The 17,033-nt window shown below is 45.3% G+C and overlaps 2 protein-coding genes across 2 annotated transcripts in view; both read right to left on the bottom strand.

Annotated features, from left to right (window-relative positions):
* Positions 1 to 300, bottom strand: part of LOC129841025 (dual specificity testis-specific protein kinase 2-like) — a 31,540-nt gene extending 31,240 nt beyond the window's left edge. Inside the window, exon 1 of the mRNA XM_055909135.1 lies at positions 96 to 300. The gene's annotated coding sequence lies outside the window, so the exon portion shown is untranslated. The remainder of the gene's footprint in view (positions 1 to 95) is intronic.
* A 1,370-nt stretch (positions 301 to 1,670) lies between these two features.
* LOC129841118 (fatty-acid amide hydrolase 2-A-like) lies at positions 1,671 to 12,725 on the bottom strand. The gene is made up of 11 exons (XM_055909226.1): positions 12,323 to 12,725; positions 11,148 to 11,230; positions 10,834 to 10,970; positions 10,144 to 10,353; positions 9,811 to 9,930; positions 5,173 to 5,308; positions 4,925 to 5,042; positions 3,793 to 3,912; positions 3,582 to 3,693; positions 3,169 to 3,357; positions 1,671 to 2,788 (listed from the first exon to the last, which is right to left on the bottom strand). Exons 1-11 carry the CDS (start codon positions 12,512 to 12,514, stop codon positions 2,559 to 2,561), a joined length of 1,647 nt encoding a protein of 548 aa, XP_055765201.1. The 5' UTR covers positions 12,515 to 12,725; the 3' UTR covers positions 1,671 to 2,558.
* Between the last annotated feature and the right edge of the window lie 4,308 nt (positions 12,726 to 17,033).

Genomic DNA, 17,033 nt, shown 5'->3' on the forward strand with positions numbered 1-17,033 from the left:
GCTCGCTCAGAATACAACCGTAAATTCATTACCGGGGGATTTCTGCCTGGACGATTGCTATAATGGCCGAATAAGCCGGATATCCAACGGTTTACCTTTTTTAGCAAAGCAGTATCGGATGATGTAGGAATTGTGTTGGCTTCTCGGTCAAAACAGTCACAATAAAATAATCGATCGTTACAATAACTGCAGATGGTCTATCGACGGTAAATCTACCGTGGATTTAGAGCCGTTTCTTGGTCTGATTCCCGGTGCCGTCGATCTCTCCACCATAATAATAATGTTCTCTTGAAGCGCTTCTGAACGAGCTCTCTGATTGGACGAGACAGGAGGCGGGGCCTGAGAGAAAATAACGTGAAGCGGAAGTGTCACTGCAATGACACTTTTTTTCTTTCTAATATTGTATTATTCTGTTACACTGTGCCGCTGATGCTTTTACTGTACACGCTGGAACTTGAAGCAATGGTGCCCCTCGCTGAAAACCCTGATGATGAGCTCAAACTACTGCAGATATTCAAACATATGGTCAGGTTAAAGAATATGGAAATAAATATGTTTCTAAGCAAATTCATACTCTTTTGACATTAAAGCAAGTAGCAGAATTGGCAAGCTCATTTGAATAAACATATTTTATTGCATATTTAACTGTTGTGATGTCAGTGGACATTATCCATTCAAAACAATGCTCTTTTGTATCGGCTGCATTTTTCCTTATCTTGGCACATAAAAACCTTAGGCCACAGGACAAAACAAAAGCACCATAGCTTCCACCAGGATGCAAAACATTATCTCACTGATCATGACAAATTCCCCCGACCATCCACATCAGTTTGTAATGAGCACATGAAAGTCTGACAGCTCAAAGTGAAAGATAATTCTAATGCCCCGTTCATAACTGGGAACTCATGACGTCAGAAAGTCGGTGCTCTAGAATGATTTTACCCAGTCGGAGCTCGTTTGTTTCCTGAACCCGGCTGGTTTGAACAGACTGAGGTCGGAAGTCGGAGAATTCCGAGTTCCCAGTTGTTTTGAAGGCGGCATAATTCCACGGCCCTGAGTGATGACAGATTCTTATTACGGGACTGGTGTGTGCGTGGTGAATGAGGACATCATTGCGTGATTTCATTCTGAAGCGCAACACTCCAATCTGTGATGATTCAGTCACAGGAACCAACGTTTTTCCTAGCCACCGTGCTTCTACATCTGCATTGCTTTCTGTTTGGGGTTTTAGGCTGTGTTTCTGTATAGCACTTTGTGACATCGGCTGATGTAAAAAGGGCTTTATAAATACCTTTGATTGAGAATACAAACAAAAACTGAATCGACTAGCTCAGGTTCTCCATTTCTCTTTCATTCATAGATCTGAACAGCACACAACCTTTGCAATGACAACCGGACATTCTATGCTATTGATAAATTGTAATTGGAGCATATACGCCCCCCGGTGGTCAAATTGAAGAAGACATTGTCAGAAGACATTGGCCTACATTCCTGAGATTGTGGGTGGGTTTCCGGGATACAGATTAAGGCCACTCTTGGATTTACAAGCATGCTCAATGGCTTAATCTGTGTCTGGGAAACCAGCCTGAAGTGTACCATTGCTGCTAGGGGGAAATATAATGGTCAGTTTCACAGAGAAAATGTCAAAAACACACTTAGGAAATACAATGTTGTCCTCAGTATAATGTACATTTTATTATAATATTTGTTCTGGCATAATTGTAGTAGGACAGTAACCATTAACATTTAATATGAAACATTATCACAAAGATATCCTTTCAAATGATCATAATATGCACATGTCTTTATACAGTAGATCACGTTAACCTTTTAACTTGTTGAAAAAGTGCCAGTCATTTAAGAGACGTGGTATATCACATCACCCATCAATGCCCGTCATTTTTACATGGACTACACCATAACACATTACATTCTCATAATACATTCTCTCGCCAATAAGGTTCCAACGTCTCTTTAGTTGTGGACAAATAGTGTACAGAGAGAAAACCTTATTGGACATTACAAACAAAAAAAACCCTGACGCAACATATAGCTGTCGGACAGTCACAATCTGCATCCCAAATGGCACCCTATTCCCGATAGAGTGCACTACTTTTGACCAGGACCCATAGTAGTGCAATATGTAAATAGTGCACTATGTGGGGAATAGGGCTCTGGTCAAAAGTAGTGCACTATGAAGGGAATAGGGCTCTGGTCAAAAGTAGTGCACTATGAAGGGAATAGGGTTCTGGTCAAATGTAGGGCACTATGTAGGGAGTCATTTGGGACATAAGCCAGGAACACACAACTACTGGACACAAAGGCTCTTTGGACAAGCATAGGGCACTTTGTGACGAAGACACAACAGACATACTGTGGTGGACGAGACTCAATAACCTGGCGAGAGTCTGTTGTTAAAGAACGAATGAGAAGGCTGGACGACTGACAGGACGGCATGTGCAAAGAGACCGTGTGAGTGTGTCTGCCTTTGGGTCAGTGCATACATTCCTCTGTCTTCTAGGACTTTCATTCATCTCAGAGTAAACGTCTCTGTATATTCACGATGTGGTCGTTGACGTCCCGCGTGAGGTATCTAGCTGGGTGGTGGCAGTGGCCATGCTCCCAGGGTCTCTCCAACCTCCGAAGGTCTTCTCCAGGAACACAGCGGTGGCCAGGGAGAGACGGTCCTGCTGCTTCCCCACTACCAGCTGCAGTCCCAAGGGTAAACCCTCCTCGCTCAGCCCCAACGGACACTGGGTCACCGGAAGACCCAGAATGTTAAAGATACCTGTGAGGGATGAGAGAAGGGTACCGTGTCAGAGCTGAGAAAAATGTTGACACCCAAAAAAGTTTAGGAACTGTACTTCAGGCGATGGCTGTCATTTAGGGTTAGATAATGTCCTGACCAGGTAAAGCTCATACGAGGCTCTGCAAACTACTTCCTACCTTCCACCACTGACACCAAGCTAGCTAAAGCACCACTGACACCAAGCTAGCTAAAGCACCACTGACACCAAGCTAGCTAAAGCACCACTGACACCAAGCTAGCTAAAGCACCACTGACACCAAGCTAGCTAAAGCACCACTGACACCAAGCTAGCTAAAGCACCACTGACACCAAGCTAGCTAAAGCAACACTGACACCAAGCTAGCTAAAGCAACACTGACCAGTGTAGGAGAAGTTGAAGGGGGTGAAGAGGGGATGGTGGTGTTTGGGGGCGAGGTGAGGGTGAGAGGGGTAGAGCAGCACCCCGTCTGTCCCCAACAGTTCCTCCAGGTCCTTCTGGAGAGATTCCTTCTGCTGCAGGATGAACTGGGTGGGCTGGGCCCTCTGGAACATCTCTACCAGGACCAGACCTGAGGGGAGCTCTGGTTACGTCATTTACAGCAATGTGCCCCACATTCAAGACCACCGAGTTAAATGAAAGACAATATAACATTATACCCAGTTACAGACAACATGACATGGTTGATAAGGGAGAGGAGGACGAGGAGAGAAAAGGAGGGAGGAACAGAGAAGTAGGGGAGGCCAACTACATGTCCTTAAACCATCACACAACCATCACATAACCATCACACACCTAGAGCAGCCACGGTGTGCTTAGAGAGTCCCACAGTCCACTTAGCAATCTCCCATAGAGGCCACATCTTCTTCCCATGGTCAGACATCAGCTCTGCAAACGATGTGGGCTGCTGTTGGACGAACAGGCATATAGACCATTAAGGCAATACTATACATTTAAGCACTCACCATGCACTCTGAGACAAGCAAAAACTCAAATAGATACACACCTTTCCATCCTTCCCCGGGGCTCCCATCATTGCACTCCAGATCTGGAAGGAGTATTTGAGCTGAGGAATCTTCAGCTGCTGAACTTTGACCCCCAGGTCTGCCTCCAGACGCTGAACCACCTGGGGAAGACATGGTGACTATGAATTCTCTAATGTTCTCTCCGGCTCTTTATTTCCATCTTCTAATCTTCCTGTTTCTACCCTCTCCTTTATCTCTTATCTCCTTTATCTCTTACTCTCTCTCTACCTCCCTTTCTCTCAATAATTGTCTCTCTGCTCCTCCAACTCACCCTCCTCTGAGCCAGGACTATCTGTTTGTCTACAGGAGATACCAGAGGAACTCTCCTGTCTCCCTCCCCTCCTCCCTCTCTCCCCCTCCTCTGAGCCAGGACTAGCTGCTGGCCGACAGGAGACACCAGAGGAACTCTCCTGTCTCCCTCCCCTGAGCCAGGACTATCTGTTTGTCTACAGGAGACACCAGAGGAACTCTCCTGTCTCCCTCCCCTGAGCCAGGACTATCTGTCTACAGGAGATACCAGAGGAACTCTCCTGTCTCCCTCCCCTGAGCCAGGACTATCTGTTTGTCTACAGGAGATACCAGAGGAACTCTCCTGTTTCCATCCCCTCCTCCCTCTCTCACCCTCCTCTGAGCCAGGACTATCTGTTTGTCCACAGGAGACACCAGAGGAACCCTCCTGTCTCCCTCCCCTCCTCCCCCCCTCCTCTGAGCCAGGACTATCTGTTTGTCTACAGGAGACACCAGAGGAACTCTCCTGTTTCCATCCCCTCCTCCCTCTCTCACCCTCCTCTGAGCCAGGACTATCTGTTTGTCTACAGGAGACACCAGAGGAACCCTCCTGTCTCCCTCCCCTCCTCCCCCCCTCCTCTGAGCCAGGACTATCTGTTTGTCTACAGGAGACACCAGAGGAACTCTCCTGTTTCCATCCCCTCCTCCCTCTCTCACCCTCCTCTGAGCCAGGACTATCTGTTTGTCTACAGGAGATACCAGAGGAACTCTCCTGTTTCCATCCCCTCCTCCCTCTCTCACCCTCCTCTGAGCCAGGACTATCTGTTTGTCTACAGGAGATACCAGAGGAACTCTCCTGTTTCCATCCCCTCCTCCCTCTCTCACCCTCCTCTGAGCCAGGACTAGCTGCTGGTCGACAGGAGACACCAGAGGAGAGCCTCCATCGTGAGGAACAGAGAAGAACCGTAATCTCTTCAGGTCCACCTCAGACGACAGAGACAACCTGCAGAGGGGGAGGGAGAGAGAGAGAGAGAATCAAGGGGAGACAGAAAGAGAGAAGACGTGGTCATATCTGGGTGTTATTAACGTGCAGTCATTGTTTATCTGTGCATGTTGTTGATGTCCCTCTGTACCTGTCAGCGTTGGCTCCTCCCATAACTCTGAGCATGGGCAGCAGGTCCTGGGCGTAGCGACACATTGGGCCTGTACACAGGAAACCAGGCTGCTGCCCCGAGGCCGGGGGGAACTGACCCACGTTAGACACTACACCTACAGACAGACAGACAGACAGACAGAGAGAGGGAGAGAGAACGGACCCACGTTAGATACTACACCTACAGACAGACAGAGAGAGAGACAGAGAGAGAGAGAGAAAACTGACCCACGTTAGATACTACACCTATACTGTAGAAAGAGGAGAACTGACCCACGTTAGATACTACACCTATACTGTAGAAAGAGGAGAACTGACCCACGTTAGATACTACACCTACACTGTAGAGAGAGGCGAACTGACCCACGTTAGATACTACACCTATACTGTAGAAAGAGGAGAACTGACCCACGTTAGATACTACACCTATACTGTAGAAAGAGGAGAACTGACCCACGTTAGATACTACACCTATACTGTAGAAAGAGGAGAACTGACCCACGTTAGATACTACACCTATACTGTAGAAAGAGGAGAACTGACCCACGTTAGATACTACACCTATACTGTAGAAAGAGGAGAACTGACCCACGTTAGATACTACACCTATACTGTAGAAAGAGGAGAACTGACCCACGTTAGATACTACACCTACATAGAGAGGGAGGAGAACTGACCCACGTTAGATACTACACCTACAGAGAGAGAGAGAAAACTGACCCACGTTAGATACTACACCTATACTGTAGAAAGAGGAGAACTGACCCACGTTAGATACTACACCTATACTGTAGAGAGAGGAGAACTAACCCACGTTAGATACTACACCTATACTGTAGAGAGAGGAGAACTGACCCACGTTAGATACTACACCTATACTGTAGAGAGAGGAGAACTGACCCACGTTAGATACTACACCTATACTGTAGAAAGACAATTGTTTAAAGACAGATTATTTCACTGTATCACAATTCCAGTGGGTCAGAAGTTTACATACATTAAGTTGACAGTGCCTTTAAACAGCTTGGAAAATTCCAGAAATGATGTCATGGCTTTAGAAGCTTCTGACAGGCTAATTGACATCATTGGAGGTGTACCTGTGGATGTACTTCAAGGCCTACCTTCAAACTCAGTGCCTCTTTGCTTGACATCATGGGAAAATCAAAATAAATCAGCCAAGACCTCAGAAAAAAATGAGATCTCCACAAGTCTGGTTCATCTTTGGGAGCAATTTCCAAACGCCTGAAGGTACCACGTTCATCTGGACAAACAATAGTACACAAGTATAAACACCATGGGACCACGCAGCCGTCATACCGCTCAGGAAGGAGATGCGTTCTGTCTCCTAGAGATGAACGTACTTTGGTGCGAAAAGTGCAAATCAATCCCAGAACAACAGCAAAGGACCTTGTGAAGATGCTGGAGGAAACAGGTACAAAAGTATCTATATCCACAGTAAAACGAGTCCTATATCGACATAACCTGAACAGTCACCCAGCAAGGAAGAAGCTATTGCTCCAAATCCACCATAAAAAAAAGCCAGACTACGGTTTGCAACTGCACATGGGGACAAAGATCATACTTTTTGGAGAAATGTCCTCTGGTCTGATGAAACAAAAATAGAACTGTTTGGCCATAATTACCATTGTTATGTTTGTAGGAAAAAGGGGGATGCTTGCAAGCCGAAGAACACCATCCCAACCGTAAAGCATGGGAATGGCAGCATCATGTTGTGGGGGTACTTTGCTGTAAGAGGGACTGGTGCACATCACAAAATAGATGCCATCATGAGGCAGGAAAATTATGTGGATATATTGAAGCAACATCAAGACATCAGTCAGGAAGTTAAAGCTTGGTCGTAAATGGGTCTTCCAAATGGACAATGACCCCAAGCATACTTCCAAAGTTGTGGCAAAATGGCTTAAGGATAACAAAGTCAAAGTATTGGAGTGGCCCTCACAAAGCCCTGACCTCAATCCTATAGAAAATGTATGGTCAGAACTGAAAAAGTGTGCGAGCAAAGAGGCCTACAAATCTGACTCAGTTACACCAGCTCTGTCAGGAGGAACGGGACAAAATTCACCCAATTTATTTTGGGAAACTTGTGGAAGGCTACCCAAAACGTTTGACCCAAGTTAAACAATTTAAAGGCAATGCTACTAAATACTAATTGAGTGTATGTAAACTTCTGACCCACTGGGAATGTGATGAAAGAAATAAAAGCTGAAATAAATCATCTCTACTATTATACTGACATTTCACATTCTTCAAATAAAGTGGTGATCCTAACTGACCTAAGACAGGGGATTTTTACTAGGATTAAATGTCAGTATTTGTGAAAAACTGAGTTGAAATATATTTGGCTAAGGTGCATGTAAACTTCCGACTTCAACTGTAGATTCAGTGGTTGTAAAGATGGGGTGAGGTCTGTCTGTAATAAAGAGATGCTCTGCTTTTTTTTCTTCTTCACACTCCACAAAGCAAGTCCTGCAGGCTCTAGTTTTGTCTTATCTTGATTATTGTCCAGTCATATGGTCAAGTGTTGCAAAGAAAGACCTAGTCAAGCTGTTGCTCATTGTAATCAGAGGGCTAATATAAATACTATGTATGCCAGTCTCTCTTGGCTAAGAGTTGAGGAGAGACTGACTGCATCACTTCTTATTTTATAAGAAACATTAGTGTTGAAAAGCACCAAATTGTTTACATAGTCAACTTACAGTGCATTCGGAAAGTATTCACACCCCTTAACCTTTTCCACATTTTGTTACATTACAGCCTTATTCTAAAACAGATTAAATAGTTTGTTTCCCTTCAACAATCTACACACAATACCCCATAATGACAAAGCAAAAACATTTAGAAATGTTTTCTAATGTATAAAAAATAAAATATCTGATTTACATAAGTATTCAGACCCTTTATTCAATACTTTGTTGAAGCACCTTTGGGAGCAATTACAGACTTTGAGTCTTCTTGGGTATGACTCTAAAAGCTTGGCACACTTGTATTTGGGAAGTTTCTCCCATTCTTCTCTGCAGATCTTCTCAAGCTCTGTCAGGTTGGATGGGGAGTGTCGCTGCACAGCTATTTTCAGGTCTCCCCAGAGATGTTCGATAGGGTTCAAGTCTGGGCTCTGGCTGGGCCACTCAAGGACATTCAGAGACTTGTCCCGTAGCCACTCTTGCGTTGTCTTGGCTGTGTGCTTAGGGTCGTTGTCCTGTTTGAAGGTGAACCTTCGCCCCCGTTTGAGGTCCTGAGCACTCTGCAGCAGGTTTTAATCTCTCTGTACTTTGCTCCGTTCATCTTTGCCTCAACCCTGACTAGTCTCCCAGTCCCTGCCGCTGAAAAACATCCCCACAGCATGACGCTGTCACCACCATGCTTCACTGTAGGGATGGTGCCAGGTTCCTCCAGATATGACTCTTGGCATGCAGGCCAAACAGTTCAATCTTGGTTTCTTCAGACCAGAGAATTATGTTTCTCATGGTCTGATAGTCCTTTAGGTTATTTTTTGCAAACTCCAAGCGGGCTGTCATGTGCCTTTTACTGAGGAGTGGCTTCCGTCTGGCCACACTACCATAAAGGTCTGATTGGTGGAGTGCTGCAGAGATGGTTGTCCTTCTAGAATGTTCTCCCATCTCCACAGAGTGAACTCTAGAGCTCTGTCAAAGTGACCATAGGGTTCTTGTTCACATCCCTGACCAAGGCTTTTCTCCCCCAATTGCTCAGTTTGGCCGGGCGGCCAGCTCCAGGAAGAGTCTTGGTGGTTTCAAACTTCTTCCATTTAAGAATGATGGAGGCCGCTGTGTTCATGGGGACCTTCAATGCTACAGAAATGTTTTGGTACCCTTCCCCAGATCTGTGCCTCAACACAATCCTGTCTCGGAGTTCTATGGACAATTCCTTCGACCTCATGGCTTAATTTTTGCTCTGACATGCACTGTCAACTGTCTGACCTCATATAGACAGGTGTGTCCCTTTACAAATCATGTCCAATCAATTTAGTTTACTACAAGAGGACTCCAATCAAGTTGTAGAAACATCACAAGGATGATCAATGGAAACAGGATGCACCTGACCTCAATTTTGAGTCTCATCGCAAAGTGTGTGAATACTGATGTAGTTTTTTAATACATTTGAAAACATTTCTAAAAATCCACTGTATACACACACTTACCCCACCAGTCATGTCACCAGGGGGTCTTTTCACAGTCCCCAAATCCACAACAAACTCAAGAAAGCCTCCAGTATTATATAGATTATTCAATGGAACTCTGTAGACTGTGTGCCCTTTTTAAATGTATGTAGTTCTGTCCTTGAGCTGTTCTTATCTATTAATGTTCTGTATTATGTCATGTTTCATGTTTCGTGTGGACCCCAGGAGGAGTAGCTGCTGCTTTCGCAACAGCTAATAGCAAATACTAAAATACACACACACCTGCAATTAAACACAACCACACGCACGACTAGAAGGAACTGGCCCCGTTACATCCTACAGAGACAGCAGATTGGTGCGAGTGTCTCACACACACAGGATGTGTCTCTCTACAACGCGGGATGGATACAAACCTCCATGCACACACCACTCACACACAGGTGTCAGACTGGACGCCCTCACCTGATGTTGGCTTGTGGCCGAAGATGCCGTTGAAGAATGCTGGGATGCGAATACTACCCCCAACATCTGAGCCGACCCCTATCACGGAACCACCGCTGCCTAAAATACTGCCCTCCCCTCCTGAGAGAGACAGACAGAGAGATAAAGGTCATACAAGATGGTAGAAACACTTGGAGTCACACTGACATACAACAATATATTGAAGGTTGACAGAAAAGGTATCATTCTATGATCTACTCCTACTCTATTCCTCCCTATTCCAAACATTCTGTTGCCATTCCATTGGATTCCATCCATTCTATTCCATTAGAGAATGACAGCGGTGTAACTAACCGGAGCTTCCCCCTGGTATTCTCTCCAGGTCGTATGGGTTATTGGTGATTCCATACAGGTGGTTATGGGACTCAAGCCACATGCAGAGCTCACTACAGTTAGTCACCCCCAGAGGAATGGCCCCTGCCCTCTTCAGCAGAGCCACCGGGGGAGCGTCCGTTGCCGAAATCACCCCCCGCCGTGACACCAGCCCTGTGGAGTTAGGCATACCTGGGGAGAAGAGCGAGAGAGAGGGGCAGGAGAGGGAGAGAGATGGTAAATGGGGACAGTGAACAAGGCATTGGAACAAACAAGGCTTCTATTTCAACTGTAGTAGTTCAGTAGGTTTCCCATTTCAGCAGGTTTAGACCTTGAGAGTGAGGGAATGGCACAGAGACAGATAGACTTTAGCAACAAATGTTGCATCAAGGACGACCAGTGGGGAAAGAACCCTGATCGCAGCACAGGCACAACTACAGGTCAGGGTATCGGCCATGTTGACCATATTATCCTCACTATAAGTAGCATTAGTAGCCTGTCCTGGACGCAAGACTCCATACTTTAACACCAAACGTTGCATCAAATATTGAAATACAACTGACAGCAGTACTGCTGCAGGTCAGGGACCCTAATTACCAGAGTACCAGGGTACATAGAAATATAGTGACTCTGTTCTAATCATCATTACAAGAAGTAGCATCAGCAGCCTACCCTGGAGGGAGAAGGCCTCTTTGACAGTGAACGGGACACCCAGTAGAGGAAGCCTGTCCTCCAGAACATCCTCTCCTCCTGTCTCCTCCTCGATCAGCTTATCCACCTGGGCTGCCTCCTGCAGGGCCAAGGAAAACCTGAGAGAGATGGGTGGAGGGATGCAGGGAGAAAGAGAGAGAGAGGTGGTAGAAGGGACGGACAGAGAATAGGAGGTAAGAGATAAAGGGAGGACGGGAGTGTGGCTTGACTTGAAATGCACAGTGAAAGTAGGTGTCCTCTATCTCCTCCACACACACACTCTCTCTCTCTCTCACCTGTCCTTGACCATGGCATTGATGAGAGGGTTAATCTCTTGGATGCGGTCTATGTAGGTCTGTACCACCTCCACACTGGTTACCTGAGAGAACAGGGGCAATTATATCAATTACAGTCTGATTCATCAAGATATGCGCTGTGCCCCAAATGCCACCCTATTCCCTGTTAGTGCACTACCTTTGACCAGAAGTAGTGCATTACATAGGGAATAGGGTGCCATTTGGGATACAAATGGATCAATCCAAAAAAGAAATGAGAAGCACAACCGTTAATATTTGGGATGAATATGTCTATTCTCGTACGCTGTAAACACTGTAAAAAGTTATTCTGAGAGTACAATTGGCAGGATGTGTAGTGATATTTCCCAGATGTTCAAAGCACTGTAACATTACATAGCAGAGAGAGAACGGGAGTAGGGGAAAGAGTTCCTATTGTTTCTGTCTCTATCCCAAAATAGCACACTATTCCCTTTATAGTGCACTACTTTCAACCAGAACCCTTTGGGTCTTGGTCAAAAGAAGTGCACTATATAGGTCACCAGTTGCCATTTGGGATGTACCGTCCTCTGACTACAGTGACCTTTGTGCAGGTGAAGTAAAGTCCCCTCCGGTGGCTCTACGTGGCCCCCTGCCACTATTGTTTACGTTCTGGAAGTAAATCCCTCTCAACAGGGAGCCCGGCTCAACCACCAAAGCCACACAAATCTGTGTCCCAACTGGTACCTCATTATGTAGTGCACTGCTTTTGAACAGAGCCCTGTAAAGAATAGGGAACCAAACTACAGTATAAACTCTGGGATGTGACAGGATGTGTTTGAAAACACAACCATCTTGAATGTATTTTATATGAAATGCTAATTCAATAGGCTACTTTATTCAAGTAGGCCCAGAGTAATACAAGTGCTATTAGGTACGAAGTACAGTAAACTACTATGTCAGTAAACTACTGTCGTGTGAGTTATTACTAGCCTACATATCCCAGCATTCATCAGTGCAACCGAGTCACCTTGCAGAATCTTTCTCTTCCCTAAACAATCCCGAGCTGCGATGCATAATAAAACAAGCAACTGGCAGTTCTTCATTTATCCCGGTCATATCTATATGAATACACGTTATGTCACGATCTACCGGGTGGCATTTAACTACCTAACAACACTTTAATAAAGTTCACCTGCCTCTCTCCGTCGAATCATGCGGGCGAGCCGCATCGCGGGGACCTTCAACAGTGGGTTGGTGATTGGTGGGAGCCTCCTCACGGACCTGTCCGCTCCCCGCCGCTGAGAGAGCAGCTGGAAGACGGCAAACAGCATCCCGACCGCTCCCCGCAGCATCGAGGCCAGGAACCGTTCGAACCATGTCAGCGCCATTACTACCGATAGCGGAAGACTAGCTATTTCGACATGAGATTTCGGGTGCCAGAAATTGCCGTACTACTAAAAAAGATCCACTGCTAAGTCTCTATCCACTCTCCCAGAATGCAACGGGGGTGCTGTAATAAAATGAACCTCTGCCTCTGCTAGCTGCAGGTGTTATGTCAGACTCTCTGTTTCTTGTATGGAAGTTAGCCGGAACTTCCGTAGGGGACCCCATACAATCAGATATGTTAAATCACCATTACGGAAGAAAGACTGCAGTATAACTACAGTATGCAGAAAACATTTTTTTTACTGCAGTAATTTTGCAGTGTAACTGTAATTAGAGTGCAGTATAACTGCAGTTCAACAGCAGTACAATGCAGTTATTCTACAATTACTGCGTCCAAAATACCACAGTCGACTGCAGTTACTGCACTTTTCAAAACTGCTATCTTTTTGTTGTCAGGGCACAATCACAATGAAAACGGTCTTATCTGCTGAAACTGCACAGTGATACAATTACATTACATTGTTGTCATACAGTTTATTGTAGCTGCAACAGCTGTCATTGCAGTGTCGTTATTCCGTTTACCGCCACTAGATGGCAGCAAACATCTCAGTCCAACGCTTCAGCTTCCTCCATTCTGACCCGCAGAGACAGTACACACACACACAAAACACCGCACACACGCACCATTTAGGATTTTAGACTGGTTTTTAACACCTTTCATTTGAAGGCCTACCTGTCAAACATGCAGTAGGAAGGAATAGACTGCTCAAAATACAGTTATTCATTTGTGGAATTGTCTAAAGTAAAAAAACAACAACATTATATAATGCTTTGGTCTTGAGCTTTACTGATGAGTGAGCTGCCTGTAATGGTTATCAAGCACCAATAGCAATCTCTCATTAGCCTGCACATCTTGATTGATAGACAAACCATCCAATAGAGAGGCAGGAGGCGGGACCTCAGTTCCTGAAAGCCATTACAATGCGCTTGTCCTCCTATAGCTCCGCTCACCAGCCTCCACTGACAGAAAACTAACCATACAGATACAGAACAATGTGAATGTGATGAGCCGTGGAATATCTGTGCAGCTTCGCTCCTTCAATGGTTTCCACTCGTGTTGCTTTGGCTAACAATAACGTTAGAAACCAATAAATGAACACCTGTCCAGTGAAAATCTCACAAAGTTATTATTCTGTTAACTCCTACCCATTTAATGTTGTTGACTCATCCTTTACTCGAATTTGTGGCCTAAGCATAAATTGGAGAAAAAATATATCAAACAAAAAAAATATGTCTCCACCTCAAACTTGTATCTCAAACAGAGCGTTTAAAAAATGCTTGCTATTTCTTCATAAGGAATGATGTCATCTTCCTGAGGATGAGCTGGCCAATCAACAGTCTACTCACATTAATATTTTTATGACCGATATATGCCCCATTCTGTTGTTGGGGTGACGCCTTTCCAACACAGAAAAGCACTTTAACATAATGTACTTATTTAGAATTTTTTAGAACATAAACTATTTCACTCATATTTTTATAAATTATAGGTAATAATTTATAGAAATCTGGAAACACTGGAGAGTTACCTGGCATGCTTTGTTTATTCAAATACCTTACTTTTCGCTCAAAAAGATAATTTGAGTGTCTTCACGGAAGTAGACAGTTTTTACCCAATAGCCAATTTTTACAGCCAATGCCTCAAAGGACCGCTGCCGACAACAAATACTTAGAACTTTTGCTGTAGTAGCAAATATGAACAAGAAGGTAAAGTTTGAAAGAGGTGAGATGGAGGAGAGGATGGTGGATATCTACGTCAGTGCAGACACCCTGAGAGACGGTGAGACCAGCACCAAGAGAGAAGAGACAGCAGACACTGTTACAAATAATTGACACAACACAACATACCACAAGTCTCTCTTATTTGTCTACAGAGTCTGAGAGCTCAGGGAAGAGACCCTTCCTAGTTGCTGCAGTGTGTCTGTGGATGCTGTGTGTTCTACTGTGTGTTCTACTGGCTGGGATCATAGGCCTGTCTGTCTACTGTCAGTATAAGGCCCTCATTACATTCACTAGACTTAATGCTGTGTGTTCTCCTACTGGCTGGGATCATAGGCCTGTCTGTCTACTGTGAGTATACGGCCCTCATTACATTCACTAGACTTGATGCTGTGTGTTCTCCTACTGGCTGGGATCATAGGCCTGTCTGTCTACTGTGAGTACAAGGCTCTCATTACATTCACTAGACTTGATTCTGTGTGTTCTCCTACTGGCTGGGATCATAGGCCTGTCTGTCAACTGTGAGTATAAGGCTCTCATTACATTCACTTGACTTGATGCTGTGTGTTCTCCTACTGGCTGGGATCATAGGCCTGTCTGTCTACTGTGAGTATAAGGCCCTCATTACATTCACTAGACTTGATGCTGTGTGTTCTCCTACTGGCTGGGATCATAGGCCTGTCTGTCTACTGTGAGTATACGGCCCTCATTACATTCACTAGACTTGATGCTGTGTGTTCTCCTACTGGCTGGGATCATAGGCCTGTCTGTCTACAGTGAGTATAAGGCCCTCATTACATTCACTAGACTTGATGCTGTGTGTTCTCCTACTGGCTGGGATCATAGACCTGTCTGTCTACTGTGAGTATACGGCCCTCATTACATTCACTAGACTTGATGCTGTGTGTTCTCCTACTGGCTGGGATCATAGGCCTGTCTGTCTACTGTGAGTACAAGGCTCTCATTACATTCACTAGACTTGATTCTGTGTGTTCTCCTACTGGCTGGGATCATAGGCCTGTCTGTCAACTGTGAGTATAAGGCTCTCATTACATTCACTTGACTTGATGCTGTGTGTTCTCCTACTGGCTGGGATCATAGGCCTGTCTGTCTACTGTGAGTATAAGGCCCTCATTACATTCACTAGACTTGATGCTGTGTGTTCTCCTACTGGCTGGGATCATAGGCCTGTCTGTCTACTGTGAGTATACGGCCCTCATTACATTCACTAGACTTGATGCTGTGTGTACTCCTACTGGCTGGGATCATAGGCCTGTCTGTCTACTGTGAGTATAAGGCCCTCATTACATTCACTAGACTTGATGCTGTGTGTTCTCCTACTGGCTGGGATCATAGGCCTGTCTGTCTACAGTGAGTATAAGGCCCTCATTACATTCACTAGACTTGATGCTGTGTGTTCTCCTACTGGCTGGGATCATAGGCCTGTCTGTCTACTGTGAGTATACGGCCCTCATTACATTCACTAGACTTGATGCTGTGTGTTCTCCTACTGGCTGGGATGATAGGACTGTCTGTCTACTGTGAGTATAAGGCCCTCATTACATTCACTAGACTTGATGCTGTGTGTTCTCCTACTGGCTGGGATCATAGGCCTGTCTGTCAACTGTGAGTATAAGGCTCTCATTACATTCACTTGACTTGATGCTGTGTGTTCTCCTACTGGCTGGGATCATAGGCCTGTCTGTCTACTGTGAGTATACGGCCCTCATTACATTCACTAGACTTGATGCTGTGTGTTCTCCTACTGGCTGGGATGATAGCACTGTCTGTCTACTGTGAGTATACGGCCCTCATTACCTTCACTAGACTTGATGCTGTGTGTTCTCCTACTGGCTGGGATGATAGGACTGTCTGTCTACTGTGAGTATAAGGTGAGTATAAGGCCCTCATTACATTCACTAGACTTGATGCTGTGTGTTCTCCTACTGGCTGGGATCATAGGCCTGTCTGTCAACTGTGAGTATAAGGCCCTCATTACATTCACTAGACTTGATGCTGTGTGTTCTCCTACTGGCTGGGATCATAGGCCTGTCTGTCTACTGTGAGTATACGGCCCTCATTACATTCACTAGACTTGATGCTGTGTGTTCTCCTACTGGCTGGGATCATAGGCCTGTCTGTCTACTGTGAGTATAAGGCCCTCATTACATTCACTAGACTTGATGCTGTGTGTTCTCCTACTGGCTGGGATCATAGGCCTGTCTGTCTACAGTGAGTATAAGGCCCTCATTACATTCACTAGACTTGATGCTGTGTGTTCTCCTACTGGCTGGGATCATAGGCCTGTCTGTCACCTGTGAGTATACGGCCCTCATTACATTCACTAGACTTGATGCTGTGTGTTCTCCTACTGGCTGGGATGATAGGACTGTCTGTCTACTGTGAGTATAAGGTGAGTATAAGGCCCTCATTACATTCACTAGACTTGATGCTGTGTGTTCTCCTACTGGCTGGGATCATAGGCCTCTCTGTCTACTGTTAGTATACGGTCCTCATTACATTCACTAGACTTGTTGCTGTGTGTTCTCCTATTGGCTGGGATCATAGACCTGTCTGTCTACTGTGAGTATAAGGCCCTCATTACATTCACTAGACTTGATGCTGTGTGTTCCTACTGGCTGTGATCATAGGCCTGTCTGTCTGCTGTGAGTATAAGGCCCTCATTACATTCACTAGACTTGTTGCTGTGTGTTCTCCCATTGGCTGGGATCATAGACCTGT

This window comes from Salvelinus fontinalis, chromosome 42 (assembly GCF_029448725.1).
Source record: "Salvelinus fontinalis isolate EN_2023a chromosome 42, ASM2944872v1, whole genome shotgun sequence".
NCBI lineage: Eukaryota > Metazoa > Chordata > Actinopteri > Salmoniformes > Salmonidae > Salvelinus > Salvelinus fontinalis.